At 54.1% G+C, this 15,276-nt stretch overlaps 2 protein-coding genes across 3 annotated transcripts in view; both read right to left on the reverse strand.

The window, feature by feature from the left end:
* The window catches only part of PIGO (phosphatidylinositol glycan anchor biosynthesis class O), a 108,814-nt gene that overhangs the window by 13,194 nt on the left and 80,344 nt on the right, over window positions 1–15,276 (reverse strand). The gene's annotated exons all lie outside the window — the stretch shown is intronic.
* STOML2 (stomatin like 2) lies at window positions 944–9,799 on the reverse strand. 2 transcript variants are annotated; one of them, XM_081929943.1, is made up of 10 exons: window positions 9,724–9,799; window positions 8,290–8,442; window positions 6,583–6,682; window positions 6,034–6,092; window positions 5,651–5,752; window positions 4,953–5,087; window positions 4,458–4,602; window positions 3,699–3,778; window positions 2,318–2,446; window positions 944–1,199 (listed from the first exon to the last, which is right to left on the reverse strand). In XM_081929943.1, exons 1-10 carry the CDS (start codon window positions 9,775–9,777, stop codon window positions 1,047–1,049), a joined length of 1,110 nt encoding a protein of 369 aa, XP_081786069.1. In that variant the 5' UTR covers window positions 9,778–9,799; the 3' UTR covers window positions 944–1,046. The 2 variants fall into 2 exon arrangements, with proteins under 2 accessions (XP_081786069.1, XP_081786070.1); XM_081929944.1 differs by having other exon boundaries at window positions 8,290–8,437; window positions 9,724–9,741.

The raw sequence follows: 15,276 nt of genomic DNA on the forward strand, positions 1-15,276 counted from the left end.
ACTCCAACCTCAAGGCTAGCTCACACCAACAGATATTCCCCACCACGGCTAGAATACCTGGGTGGGAACGGATGGCAGATTCTATAGCAGAGAGCACTCAGGATGCGGCCCACTGGATGGCACCAGGGAAAGAGAATGGCACAGCAGGATTGCCACTGAGCAACAGGCCTCTTCCCCAAGCAGACTGTGCTCTGCCAGGACCTGGTCATGGTGCGATGAGGAGCTCCAGCTGCCATGCAGAGCTTGCCCTCAATGCTGCACAGGAGAGGGCAGAACGAGGGCAAGGGGGGGGGGTAGGACTGATTGCTGGGTTGTGCAGCACATTCCCCTCACAGATAAGGCCACAGCTGTCTGAACATTTTGCCCTCTGCCTAACCTTTTGCGGTCTCAGTAGTCTGCCGTGTCCTCTCTGTGACCTTTGTCTCTGAGACCTTTGTCTCCTTTGTCATACACTGTGCAAGGGGAAATGATGTGGTGGAAACAGGTGCCAAAATAACTTTGTGCCACCCCACGATCTCGGGACCGGAAGATGTGTAAAGGTCACAGTCCAGAATGTATCTGCCTGGGTTTGCATACTGTGTCAATAAAAGGAGCCGGCAGCTTGCTTGCAGCTCACCTGCATTGCCAACTCCTGCCTCATATCCTTTACTTCAGGGGGACACATTCCGCTCCAGACCAAAGGGGCAGGCTGGCGAACAGTAACCAAGACCCTTTGTCCCGAAACCGCTAAGGTGGAGAGAGGACCTGCCCTCAGCCTCACAACACCCCAACCCTTCCTGGGCGCCAATGGGGCACGGACAGTTTCCGGCCAAGTTCCTCTGCAGGTTATTTGCGCCCTCCACAGGATTTTGGGCCGATGAGCCCAGGGCCTTCATCCTGGTGTGGTTGAAAATCCCAGTCCGAGACAAGAGAGGTTCCCCCCAGAACAAGGGGAGACGGCTGGTTCCCGGCCATCTCCTTTTATTACATGATTAAATCCAAATCAGAAAATAATCCAAAGAGGGGAAGGACAAGAGTCCAAGGGTGGGGGGCAGGGGGCTTCTCCGTTAGCTGGCGCTCGGCTGCTGCTCCTGCTCAGTGTACTCTATGCTTGGGGGCGGAGGCGGAGGAGGGGCCTGGAGGGCGGGGGGAGCTGTGGCTTCTGCAGAGGCCGCCTTGGTGGGTTGGGGTTTGCTCAGGGAGCCATAGATTCCCATTGCCTGGAGAGAGAAAAGAGGGAGGGAGGGAGAGGTCAGAGCCCCTCAACACAGCACATGGCATGGATCACACAACACAGAAGTAGCTGGAAGGATCTGCCCTCACTCTACCCAGCAACCCAGACTGTGGGCAGTTTTGCAATCTGCAAGAGGACCTCACCATATTAGCCTTCCCCCATGGGGAAATGGAGTCTAGGAGTGGATGACCACACACCGGTTATGCCGGGGGTCAGATCAGAAGCAGGCTCAACTTGCAGGTCCGAAGTCAATCATTGCTTTCCAGCACTGCAAGGCCCCTGCTCCACTAAACAGCCAGATCATAGGCAGAGTTTGGGCTCCTGAAGGGCACCAGCTTCAACAATAATAATAATAATTTATTATTTATACCCCACCCAACTGGCTGGGTTTCCCCAGCCACTCTGGGCGGCTTCCAACAGAATATTAAAAAACAATAACCTATTAAACGTTAAAAACCTCCCTAAACAGGGCTGCTTTCAGTTGTCTTCTAAAAGTCTGGTAGTTGTTCTTCCCTTTGACATCTGGTGGGAGGGCGTTCCACAGGGCGGGCACCACCTCTGAGAAGGCCCTCTGCCTAGTTTCCTGTAACTTAGCTTCTCGCAATGAGGGAACCGCCAGAAGGCCCTTGGAGTTGGACCTCAGTGTCCAGGCAGAACGATGGGGGTGGAGACGCTCCTTCAGGTTTACTGGGCCTTTGAGGCCATTTAGGGCTTTCAAGGTCATCACCAACACTTTGAATTGTGCTCGGAAACATACTGGGAGCCAATGTAGGTCTTTCAAGACTGGTGTTATGTGGTGTGAGAAGCGCCCATCTCTGATGGGATCAGGCTGCAAGATGCCTAATGGAGGCTCCTGACCCGAAGTGAGGCATTCCTCCCACCAGATACTTCCTCTCTTCCTCCCTCCCCAACCCCTGGCCAACAAGGAAACGGTTGAATTCTTGCAACCTTAGAAGCCTTAAGCGGCTATTGTTTCATCTGCACACAAGGATCTTTTGCTCTTTGACCCAAATCTCCTTCCTTATTGGACCTGCAGCCCTGCAAGCTCCTGCCCTCCCCTGGTGCCAGCAGGTCCCAATCCATCCGTCTGCGCACCAAACTCACCTGGGCAACCATGCTGGACATGTCTCCCGTGCTGGATGGCAGAAGAATGGTGTTGGACTCTTTTGCCAGCTTGGAGAAGGCAGCCACGTACTGCTCAGCCACAGAGAGAGAAGCTGCACTGTTGCCGTTCTGGGAGGGAGAGAGGAGAGGAAGTGAGATGGTCCAAAGACGCAGGAAAGAAAGACCAGGGGAGGAGGAAGAGAGGGAGAGAAATGTCCCAGAATGGGGCTCTCCTCCCCCAGCTTGCTTGGCGTTGAATAGAATAGAATTTATTATTTATACCCCACCCATCTGGCTGGGTTTCCCCAGCCATTCAGGGCGGCTTCCAACAAAGTATTAAAATACAGTGCTCTGTTAAACATTAAAAGCTTCCCTAAAGAGGGCTGCCTTCAGATGTCTTCTAAAAGTCTGGTAGCTGTTGTTCTCTTTGACATCTGGTGGGAGGGCGTTCCACAGGGCAGGTGCCACTACCAAGAAGGCCTTCTGCCTGGTTCCCTATAACTTGGCTTCTTACAGGGAGGGAATCACCAGAAGACCCTCGGAGCTGGACCTCAGTGTCCGGGCTGAACGATGGGGGTGGAGATGTTCCTTCAGGTATACTGGACCGAGGCCGTTTGGGGCTTTAAAGGTCAGCACCAACACTTTGAATTGTGCTCGGAAACATACTCGGAAACATACTGGGAGCCAATGTAGGTCTTTCAGAACCAGTGTTATATGGTCTCGGTGACCAGTCTAGCTGCCGCATTCTGGATTAATTGCAGTTTCCGGGTCACCTTCAAAGGGAGCCCCACGTAGAGCGCATTGCAGTAGTCCAAGCGAGAGATAACCAGAGCATGCACCACTCTGGCCAGACAGTCCGCGGACACGGAGAGTCTCATCCTGCGTTCCAGATGGAGCTGGTAAACAGCTCCCCAGGATACAGAATTGACCTGCGCCTCCATGGACAGCTGTGAGTCCAAAATGACTCCCAGGCTGCACACCTGCTCCTTTAGGGGCACAGTTACTCCATTCAGGACCAAGGAGTCCTCCACACCTGCCCGCTCCCTGTACCCCAAGAACAGTACTTCTAGTGTGACAGAAGACACCATTTCTGAGGGATGAGGAAGGACCAAATCAAGTCCCTATCTGTTTGCTTTGCAATCCAAGCACTTCCATCTCCTCTTGCCCAGACGAAAGACAACAAGGCAGGCTATTCTTAGGCTCAGAAGGGGCTTCGAACATCTCCTTCCACCAAAGGAGCCCAGGGTGGCAACTTAGCCAGAAGTTGGCTGCAAGGCCTTAGGAGAGCCGCTCCAAGCTGACACCAAGCGCATGCTGGGAAACTCCCTCCCAAGGGGTCTCCCCAGGCAGGTGCTTCCCATGAGACCACCCCCTCCATCACCTGCTGTGCCAGAGCAGCTGCCACGACTCGGATCGCTTCTGCTTTGGCCTGAGCCTTCACCAGAATGGCACTGGCCTCCCCTGGGAAAGGAAGCAAAGGGCTGTCAGGCAGGTTCAGGGGAGCCCCAAAGAACATGAACCACCCATCCCCCCGGTAAAAAATGGGCTCAGCTCACAGCACAAGCAGTGCAGTGACTTCCTTTCACCAGGACCCCTTCCCCAATTACTCCAGACACCCCTGGGCCCCAGATGCTTCCCCGGGTGTAGGAGCTGGGAAGGAAATGAGCCAACCTCCCCAAACCGCCTGGAAAGAAGCCCTGATTCCAAAGGAGTGGGTGATAGCCAAGCAGAAATAGGACAAAGGGGCACCTCCTATGGGTCAGGGTTCTGCTGGACCACGGGGAACAATGTCACCTTTGGTGGGTCGGGATCTAGCATCCTTTGCACAAGCAGCATCCCCCAAAATCCCACCTCTCTATTTCACAGCAGGTTTCTAGATCTAAAGGCAGATATCCTCCTTCAGGGATGAACCGTCATGCCTGCCGCAAATGGGGGCCCTCCACTCTTTGGCCGAGACTCCCGGCTGTTTCCCGCTGCACATTTATCCTTTGCTCACGTTTCACCTTCTGCCCCTCATTCATTCCTCCCACAAGCACCAGCACTGGAGGCTCCGAGTTATGGGGCAGAGGAGGAGGGAGGCAGCCTCAGAGGTCTCCCTGCCCTTCTCGGCCTTTAACCGGGAGAGGCCTCCCGAGGTTACCGGAAGCCTGGTTGATCTGCTCGGCCTTCTCCGCCTCCGAGGCCAGGATCTGAGCTTGCTTCCTCCCCTCGGCCACGTTGATGGCCGACTCCCGGGTCCCTTCTGACTCCAGCACGGTCGCCCGCTTGCGTCTCTCGGCCTCCACCTGGAAGGGAAAGCGCCGCTTGGTGAGAGACCTGCCAACCTCCTGGCAGAAAAGCCGGGTGACCCTAAAGAGGAGCCCCAAGACACACAGAGATCACCGCTCCCAGGATCAATGGCTCCCACATCACAGGCAAAGAAGTCCTGCGTTCCAGAGCCTGCGAGGACGGTACCCACGCCAGGGAGAGGGAAATGCAGCTGAGAGGCATCGCCAGGACAGACTGCGGAGTCCTGTTCCCAGTCCTCAGCCAGATCAGAGAAAGCAAGCTGGACCACGGGCGGAGGAGGCAGAGGGAATGGCAGTCTGCCCCCGGCCCCTGGCCCCCCAGAGAGGCTTCCAAGGGCCGGGCTGACCTGCATCTGCATGGACTCCTTGACGCGGGGGGGCACGTGGATGTCCTTGATCTCATAGCGCAGGCAGCGGATGCCCCAGTAGTCTGAAGCCTGGTTGATGGCGTCCACGATGCTGGCGTTGAGGTTCTCACGCTCCTGAGTGGGGAAATGTGGGGTCAGCGAGGGGGACAGCAAAGGAAGCTGCCTGCTTTGCCCCAGGCCAGCCACCGCCTGCTTTGACCGGCAGCTACACCTCTCCAGAGTCCTGGGCAGGGAAGGACCTTCCTCTCCACCCCTGACCCTTTTCAACTGGAGGTGCTGGTGGCTGAACCCAGGACCTCCTGCAGGCAAAGTATGAGCTTAGCCACCGAGCTGTGGATCCTTTCCCAGGCCTGGCTGTTCTCCAGCCCTCGCTGCCTGGTGCTCTCACCAGCCAGAGGACCTGGTGAAGCAAAGCCTGTGCCCCAAATTCCTCAGAGGAGGCAAGCACCCCCACTTCACCCAAGCCGTGCCACACGGGGCACCTGCAGCACACCTGAACCTCCTTGTATCATGCCATATCCACACCCTGCAAGCTTTCTCTGCAGCTCCCCCAGAAACCCAGTCTGCCGCCCCTCCTGTTATACAGCCCTGGTCTGCCACAGAGCTCTTGCCCGCCCACTTCTACCCCCCCGTGCCAGATGCACACCCCAGACCTCCCCCCGCTTCCCGTGGCTCACCCGAAAAACTTTATCGAGGGTGAGCTTGCCCAGCTCAGACCTCATGGTGGTCTGGGCAAGCTGGGTGACGGCGTATTCGGGGTCCTCCACTCCATAACTGGCCTAGAGAGGAAAAGGAGGAGGCAGAAGGATGGAACAGGAAGGCAGCACTGGCTGCCTGACACTCCCAGGGCCAAGGACAAAGGGAAAGGCCTCGCCCCCTCCTGGCCCCAGAAGACGACAGAAAGCTCAGCAGCCACCCCCCTTCTTGCCCTCTCAGCTGTGCACCCCCAAACATGCACAAGGGTTACAAGAGCTGCCGAGATGGGAGTGGAATCCTTTGCTGTGTCCCAGAGGGGCTCCTTGCTTGATTAGGCCACAGTCAGTTTCCAGGAAGGTAGTACCTTGTAGGGGTCCATGACTCGCAAGTAGAGGACGCCATCGATCTGGAGGGTGACATTGTCTGGAAGGAAACAAGGAACAATTTCATGAGAACAAGGCAGAGGGCCCACGATGAAGATACAGAGAAGGCCCAACAGCAGGGGAAGGAGGCAGCAAAAGACCTACGCTCAAGCAAGTGCAGGTACAAGCAAGAGTTTCCCCAACCAAATAGCAAAGGTCCTCCCAACACAGAGAACAGAAAGTCTAGGCCTCCCTTTGCTTGGAGAAGGGTTAAGAACCAGGCAATTGCTCTACAGGCATCTAGTCAATACTTTCTGAGGTAGACCAATTTGCAAAGGCCTTGGATGAACACAGACAGACAAAGCTCTGTGTTTACACATGTAACTATGCAGAGGAAAACTAGAGAACCCGGGTTATCCAGCACTGGCAAGGAGGTTTTGCTGGCCTAGACAGAGATGGACCACGCCACAAATTACCCACTCCAGGGCTGGCCCCCAACTCAGCCCTGCCCGGCCCTTCCTCTCCTTGCCTCCCCAGCCAAATCTTCTCACCAAGGGTAACAGCCGACTGCTCTGGCACATTGATGACGATTTCCTTGAGGCTTTGCACGTAGCGGATGCGGTCGAGAAGCGGGATGAGGAAGTTCAGCCCCTGGCAAAAAGGGTTAACAGAGGGGAAAGTATTTCTCCAGAACAGTCACCTCTTTCTCCATGCAACTAGTTGTTCCAGGTTGCTGAATTACCTGAAAGCTGAGCTTACATTTTACACTGCTGTAAACCAGGGACCCTGCTGCAGACCCTGCGGCCCTCCAGTTCTTGCATGACTCAAGCTCCCACCAGTCCCTGGGCCAGGCTCCTAGGCCTCCTCTTTTAAACAGCCTCACTGTTTGCCAGTTTGGTTCCCAGGATTAATTCAAGGTGCTCACACTACAGTCTAAAGCCCTGAATGACTTAGGTGCCAAATATCTGAAAGCTTGCCTCCATCCCAGTGAACCTTCTCAGGTGTTAAGTGCAGCAAAGGGAGTTCTCATGGTAGTTCCATCACCCTCAAAAGTGCAACAGATGGTGACCTGGGAACAGGCTTTCTCTGTGTAGCCCCTCAGTTGTAGAATCCCCTCCTCACAGTAGTGCATCTAGAATCTGCCATACAGCTTTTTCCATATGCCAAAGAAACCTCTTTATGCTCCCTTTTGACACTTACAATATTTTTGCGAGACTCACCTCTTCAGTTTTGTTTAGTTAATACTGTGCTGCTTTTGCTTGGAATTGTTTAAACTGCTTACTTTCCCAAAAGATATCCAGTTATTCACATAGATGCAACTGATCAATCCCACGTACATTTCCTGTTAAAAACCTTTGAAGATGCCATTTCGAGGCTGAACTTGGGGGGGGGGTATTTTTGACAGGAAAATAACACTGAAGAGTGAACTTCAGTGCAAGACACTGTCCCTGGAAGGCTGCACTTGCTATTTCTTTCTTTTTTTAATGTCTGGGTAAAGGTCAAGGGACCCCTGACCATTAGGTCCAGTTATGGCCAACTCTGGGGTTGCTGCCCTCATCTCGCTTTACTGGCCGAGGGAGCCAGCGTACAGCTTCTGGGTCATGTGGCCAGCATGACTAAGCCGCTTCTGGTGAACCAGAGCAGCGCACAGAAACGCCGTTTACCTTCCCGCCGGAGCGGTACCTATTGATCTACTTGCACTTGGATGTGCTTTTGAACTGCTAGGTGGGCAGGAGCAGGGACTGAGCAACGGGAGTTCACCCAGTCACGGGGATTTGAACCGCCAACCTTCTGACCAGCAAGTCCTAGGCTCTGTGGTTTAACCCACTGCGCCACCCGCGTCCCTTTAATATCTTGGAGAAACCATCAAGTGGCAAATATCTAACTGTGTCATCTAATCTAATGTCAGCATTTGTTTATCTTTAAAGGTGCTACAGGACCCTTTACTTTACTTAACAATGACCTCAATCTCCGCTACCAGCCCAACCTGCACTTTCTACTTTCATCCAATGCCAGGCAAAACACTCTGCTTCCCTCTTTTCCTTCCTTTCCCTCCTTCAGAAGAGGGGCCTCCATTTTGGCAGTCTTGTGGGTTTTTTGGCCATTTCTCTACATCGGAAAGCCAAGGACACCCTAACTCTGAAAACTTGTAAGCCGGACTGCCATTAAACCCAGCACGCACCCCACTGGTTCCTTAAAAATCGCCCTTTGCAGATTCACCCCAAACCCCGATTGCTGAAAGCAGGACTGCTCCTTACTGGCTCCAGGATGCGATGGAACTTGCCCATCCGCTCCACCACCCAGGCTTCCTGCTGAGGCACAAAGAGGATCACTGTGTTCATAGGGAGGCTGGAGGACCATCTCTGCGGCACTCTGGCCAGCCACACGGTGGGCACCGGCCGCCTGCTGCTCTGCAAAGACATTGGGGGGGAAAGTCTGAGAGTGTGCAGAGAGAATACTCCACCAGCTGTTGGGGGAAAACACCAAGGAGCACACAGGGAAGCAGACAAAGGTATGTCCATGTGCCCACCCCAAAGCTTCAGGCAAGTTTGGGCACAATTGCTTTTAATACTGTGTTTTAATGCTGCAACCCACCCTGGGACCTTAGGGCGAAGGGCGGGTAATATTCCTGCCTTTCTATCCCACCATTTTCTCCAAGGGGCTCAAGGTGGCATATACTTCGCCTCCTGTTTAATCCCCACTCCAACCCTGTGTGGTAGGCTAGGCTGAGAGGAAGCGGCTGAGAGGAAGCCCCAAGGTCACCCCCAGAGGTCTTAAGGGAACCTTTGCCAGGCCACAGTCTGACACTAACCGCTACATCCCTAAACAAACAACAAAAAGCGGGTTTAGAAAAGCAACACCGGCCGGGACCCTTCCCCTAAGACCTACCACCTTCTTAGCCCCCCTGGCCACTGCTCTATGCCTCCCTCAAGGAGAGCAAGGGGGCACAGAGTTGGGGGAGGGATACGGAATCTCCACCTTTGCCCCCTCTGGCTGCCCCACTCCCACCGGCTCCAGAGAAGGAAACCCCCAGCCCCGCCTGCCCCAGCCCACCCACCCCCGCCACCTGCGGCCTTTCCTAAACCTCTCCTCCAACGCCTCTCCTGTGTGCTTTTATTGGAGATCCTGAGGATCCTCCAGCCCAACTCCAGTGAACAGATCAGGCTTCCTCAACCTTGGCCCTCCAGATGTTTTGGGACTACAACTCCCATCATCCCTAGCTAACAGGCTCAGTGGTCAGGGATGATGGGAGTTGTAGTCCCAAAACATCTGGAGGGCCAAGTTTGCCTGTGCCTGTTTGAAAAGCACCCAGGATTAATTCAGCAAGCAATTTGCACAGAAGCAAGACGGCGTTAGTTATGCCATATACAAAACAGACCCCACCGTCCAGCCCCCGCCCGCCAACTCCCATCCCCCCTGGCTAAGAGGACCAGTGGTCAGGGATGATGGGAATTGTAGTCCCAAAACATCTGGAGGGCCGAGGTTGAGGAAGCCTGGAATAGATCCATGGAGATCCCAGAGGGGAAGAATAGGCATCAAATGAAGGGAATGAAACTCCAGCCCCCCCCCCCGGGCAGGGCTTCGGGGGCCCCTGGACGGAGGGCAGGGTCTCTGCCCCGAGGAAGCAGCGGAGGCAGGAGCAGCGGCGCCCCCCTTTCCCGGGGTCCCCACCCCCTTTTCCCCTCGCCCACCTCCCGGAGGAGCAGCCCCCGCGCGACCCCCCGCGCCGCCCGCAGCGCCAGCATCTCCCTCGCCGCGCCGCCTCGCTCGCTCGGCCCCGCTCTGCGCACGCGCCGACGCCGCCGGAAGCCGGTCCGGCCCCGAAAGCCTTCCGCCCGGACCGAGAAAGAGGGGCGGCCCACGCGCAGCGCCGGCTCCCGTGCGACACCGGCGGCACCGGCGGGGGAGGGAGAAACGGGGCGAGGAACTGTGCCGGCCTGCAGCGCCCCCGCCCCCCGTCCCTCGCTCTCGCCCCGCACATGGCGGCGGCGCCGAGCCTGCTGCGAACGGGAACCGGACGTGGATTCCCTCGCTGGGCGGGGAGGACAAAGGGCCGGCCGCGCGGGAGCGAAGCAGTTCACCTGCGGAACTGCCTGCCACGGGAGGCCGGGCACTTTCACGGAGGAGGCGGGCGGGCGGGGGCCAAGTTTGCCTGTGCCTGTTTAAAAAGAAGGCTGGTTTCTGTCATGGCTCTTGCAAATGAATCTGTCAAGAGTTTATGGCCCCAAACACTGCTCTCTGCTCTTTGAAGTAGCTTAGACCAGGGATAGGCAACCTAAGGCCCATGGGCCGGATCCGGCCCAATCGCCTTCTAATCCGGCCCACGGACGGCCTGGGAATCAGCGTGTTTTTACATGAGTAGAATGTGTCCTTTTATTCTAAATGCATCTCTGGGGCATTATTTGTGGGGCCTGCCTGGTGTTTTTAATGTGTGCTTTTATTTAAAATGCATCTCTGGGTTATTTGTGGGGCACAGGCATTCATTCGTTCCCCCCCCAAAAAAAGATATAGTCCGGCCCCTCAAAAGGTCTGAGGGACAGTGGACCGGCCCCCTGCTGAAAAAGTTTGCTGACCCCTGGCCTATGCTTTGTTTCCTGTGAAAGCCCATTAATCAGCCCAACTGCCCTTATCAGCTTTGTTCTAGCCAAGGAATGTAAAAGAGAAAGGGCCTCTGTTAGAACAGGCGTGAAGGAGTTTGTCTCCTGTGTCTAGAAAAGACGACTCAAGGTCTTGAGGTCAGGCTGGTCTAATTACAGTGGTACCTTGGGTTACATACGCTTCAGGTTACAGACTCCAGAAATAGTGCTTCAGGATAAGAACAGAAATCGGGCTCTGGCGGCGAGGCGGCAGCAGGAGGCCCCACTAGCTAAAGTGGTGCTTCAGGTTAAGAACAGTTTCAAGTTAAGAACAGACCTCCGGAACAAATTAAGTTCTTAACCTGAGGTACCACTGTACAGTCATACCTCGGGTTGCAAACGCTGCGGGTTGCGTGTTTTCGGGTTACAGACGGTGCCGAACCTATAAGTACCGGAACGAGTAATTTCCAGGTTCCTGCGCTTTGCATATGCGCAGAAGCACTGAATCACGGCATGGACATGCACAGCGCTGCGGGTTGTGAACGTGCCCCCCGCACGGATCACGTTCGCAACCGGAGGTTCCACTGTACAGCCAGGGAGGGAGGGGGGGGGGAGGCTTATAAAGAAAGGAAAACTTTTTCTCAGTGGGAAATTTCCACTCCTTTGTTTGGATGTGCTTGCCCTCTTTGCTCAGCTGAATAAAGGTGTGTTCATTGGATCTCCCTGTCTCTATTATTGATTCTCTGTCCAAGACAGTTCAGGTCCGAATAGGGGATCCAACAAGATCCCCAGGCCCCTCTTGACCCCCTCCCTCCTGCCTCGGCCCCCCTGCAGTGGGAGACCACCACCTCTGGCCAACAAGCCCGACCCACTTGGCTTGACAGGTTCTGGAGGAACCGGCCCTTTCCATTCGGGTTCTGCAGATCCCTTTTTAAGTGGTTCCCCCCCCCCTTTGATGTCCTCTGGTGTTTTACAAGGGGACATTATGCAATTATTTTTATCTACTTATAAACGAACCTGTTGCTGCATCCTGTCACGGCTTAAAATTGGCTGCTGTTTCTTTAATGCTTAAAAAGTTGGCTCAGCATGAGTCAGCGGCCTGCACCAGTTGTGTATATAGAGTGAGAAATGTTAGTTTGTTGTCGGGTTGGTTAGTCGGTTGGTTGGTGAAAGCTGGTAGTGTTGATGTGTGTACAGTTGGTCAGTCGCTTTTGCAGAAAGACTTTTAAGAATAAAAGCAGAAAGTCCTCTGCAAGGATACTCTTCTCGTGGGCTCTTTTATGCCGACAAGGGTCCGAGGACCAGGCTGAGGCAACAAAGGGAGGTCAGAACCCTTTCTTTTCTTTACAAACACTGACACATCCATCTGCTGTACTGGGGGCTGCTCCATGAAGCTCGTTGCACGCAAGACCCACTGAAATTCATGGACTGAATGAAAGTCACATCCGGCGATTAAATGAGGTCTGCTCTGGAGCAAAACTTAGGCGGAACATCACCTGTTGTGTAACATGGTGTGGGTGATGATTTTGAAACATGCTGCTTTGGTAGGATTTTGTCCTGAGGAGTGTTTGCTGGAAATAACATTACAGAATAGTATAGTTGGAAGGGACCCCAGGGGTCATCTAGTCCAACCCCCTGCAATGCAGGGATCACAACCAAGGCATCCCTGACAGATGGCCGTTCAACATCTCCTTAGAAACTCCCAAGGAAAGAAATCCCACCTTCCCTTAATGGTACGTCAAGGCCATTTGTAAACCGAATCTCCTTTTGTTCATTTTTCTTAATTAGAAGACATCTGAAGGCAGCCCTGTATCGGGAAGGTTTTAACGTATGTTTTATCATGTTTTTCTATGTGTTGCAAGCTGCCCAGAGTGGCTGGGGCAACCCAGCTAGGTGAGCAGGATATAAAAAAATAAAAAATATTATTATTTAAAATGTTGAACAACAACGGAACCTCGGTGTCTCCCTTGTTAAGAGTTCCCCATTAATTGTGGCAGCAAGGCCATCTTCTAACCTGTTTTTTAAAAAGGTAAAGGACCCCTGAGAGTTGGAGTAATTTGTGAGGGGGCATCATACGCCATGCACAGAAAGCCAGGCTGAAGTCAAAGGAGTTACTACTGCTCCCTCAGGCCTGAAAACAAGGAATTTCTGCCAAAGGAGGGGGAAGGAGCTGTTTTTAGTTCTCAGTTGGGAGCCACCTAGAGTGGCGGGGTATAAACAATAAAATTATTATTATTATTATTACCTCTGATGGAAACTGTAATCCAGCAACATTTGAAGGGCACCAAATTGGCTCTCCTTGCTCTCAGCTGATTATTACTGCACACAAAAGCAGCTGTGTAAAGAAACGCCTGAGCAGTTGAGGCCTGTGATGCCCGTTTCCCCACTAGTCAGGGTCCTTTGGCTACCCTACTAGTGTGACAGAGCCACAAAGGGCCTTGTCAACATCTAGCTCCGGTAGTCACATTCCTGCCAAAAAAGGAAGGTTTTGGTGCAATGGCAAAAGGTCCCCAAAGAGGAGTCATTGTGGGTGTCCTTAGGTAGGGAGTTTGAAAGCCAGGGCAAAATGACAAAGACGACCTTCTCCTGCATTGATGCATTTCAAAGGCGATTATACTCACTCTAACGTGTGGGATGCCATTGAAAAGTATTTGGAGATTGCAACTGGCCCAGAGTGCAGTAGTCAGGCAAGAGTTCTAAAATGCAGTAGGCTGAAGTTCTGTTTTTTACATTTAAAGCTCTAATGGTCTGGGACCAGGATATCTGAAGGACCATCTCCTATTCAACACCATATATGCACTGAAGCGATCTTTGGAGACCCTGTTCTGGGTCTTCCATGCAGTAGGCTGCTGTGTGGAACACAGCCTTCTCAGCAGTGGCACCTACATTGGGCAGGACCGGCGAGGGCAGAGCCGAGCTTGTGGCGAGGGTAAAAGCCCTTCTTGCCAAGGAGAGCTGTTCCTTTCTACATGATTTTGTGGCTTCGTGATCTTTTGAGGACGAGGAGGGCAGATGCAGAGAGGGAGAGGCAGCCATGGCTAATAGCTAGGATAGCTAGATGGGCCTCCTTGGACAGAGGCAGTCTACCTCTGAATACCAGTTATAAACAAGCAGGGGAGGGCCCTTGGCTGCTTGTGGGGCTTCTCGGAAGCAGCAGTTGGTGGTTGATGATGAAAATTGACCAGTGCAGGAAACGGGAAGCTGTGATCCAGCAGGGCTGCACCAAGGCTCCAACAGAAAACGAGTGAAAGATACCCTTTCTCCTGGCGCAGATGGGAAGAACCGCCCTACAAGATTCATCTTGGGCAAGTTCCATTCAGGGGCAACTGCTGAGATTACTCTGAAGACAACAGGCCAGTGCCTGACTGACGCCCAGCCTCCGGACCGCTCTTTGGGGTCTTGTGAGGAGGGTCCTCTTGATGTTAAACGGAGGCCGGAGAGTACTGCAAGCACAAAATGAAAACACACTCCCATTTCCAAACACACATTTATAGAATTTTCTTTAAAAAAAAAGAGAGAGAAAGTATCTGGTACAGTCCTTTCTATCTTTTTTCTTCTTCAATATAAATATTTTCAAGTGTCTACAATGGTTGCCCCTCTCCTCTCCTCCTTCCTGTTTCTTCACGGGAGCAGGACGTGGGAGGAGACGCAACGCAGGGGCAGCTCGGAGGGCGAGGCAAAGTTGCCCTCTCCTCCTCCTGCTCCTCAAAGACCAAAATCCTTCACAGAAGCAAGGCTTCCTTTCTCCTTTGTGAAATGGTGCAAATCGCCCCTGCGCCACCCCCTCCCACCCCCCTGGCAGGGGCCTCAAGGTGATTGCAAAGGCAGCATTTTTGACCCCCAGCCCACCCCCAAGAACCCCCTAACAAAAAACCCCAATACAGGGAAACCGCCATGCAGGAGTCCCAAAACAACTTCAACTCGGCTCCTCTACACCCCACCCACCCATGGCAACGTCGTCAAGTTTGGCACCGTGTACGTCTTCAACCTGAGGTGGGCATGGAATGGGCAGGGAGGTGGTCTCGGCTCAAGACACAGAGACACAGCAGCGAGAGACACTCACTGTCTCCCCACCCTTAAAACACAGCTTCTCCCAAGACGCCCCTCCTGCGTTCTGGCTCTTGGAAACCCCCCAGGCGGACCAGGCGTCGTGATGCCAGGAGCCGGGCCCTTTCGGGGTCTCCTGCCTGCGCCAAGCCCTCGGCCAGCTGGGCAAGATCCGGGGGCTGCCGAGTCTCGTGCATGTGGCAAAAGGTAGGGGAGAGCATGGGTGTAGCCTGCCCCCAGGAGGAAGGAATCCCGGAACGCAAAGGAAGCCCCGTGGGGTGCAAATGACGGCTTGCTTTCTCCCCCCACCACGCACAGCTGCTCTTCGCAGGTTCAAATGCAAAGCTGGGAGCTCCCACCGTCCCCAGCGCGTCCGCAACTCCATCCTCTGCTTGCCAATGTGAGCCATTTCCGCTCAGGTGGCGGCCCGTGAAGCAGATGGAGGCCTCTGCCTGGATGGTCAAGGCTGCACCTTCCGTCTTCCTTCCCCCCCGCCCCTCATGACCCTTTCAGTGCTTCGTACTTCCAACACACACACACACACACACATATATATGTCTCACCCTGCCCTCCACTCAGATGGCCCCAAATCTTAATGTCAGAGCCCCAGCCCCTCTTTGT

The sequence above is a fragment of the Podarcis melisellensis genome, assembly GCF_964234715.1.
Source record: "Podarcis melisellensis genome assembly, chromosome: 11".
Taxonomy (NCBI): domain Eukaryota; kingdom Metazoa; phylum Chordata; class Lepidosauria; order Squamata; family Lacertidae; genus Podarcis; species Podarcis melisellensis.

Bases quoted from the DNA above. Each gene is read 5' to 3' on its own strand.
- STOML2 (XM_081929943.1), bottom strand. From the start codon at position 9,777: ATGCTGGCGCTGCGGGCGGCGCGGGGGGTCGCGCGGGGGCTGCTCCTC. The intron at 8,443-9,723 runs GTGGGCGAGGGG...ATGTCTTTGCAG, and splicing joins GGGGGCTGCTCCTCCGGGAG to AGCAGCAGGCGGCCGGTGCC. The intron at 5,753-6,033 runs GTACTACCTTCC...TTTCCTCTCTAG, and splicing joins GAGTCATGGACCCCTACAAG to GCCAGTTATGGAGTGGAGGA.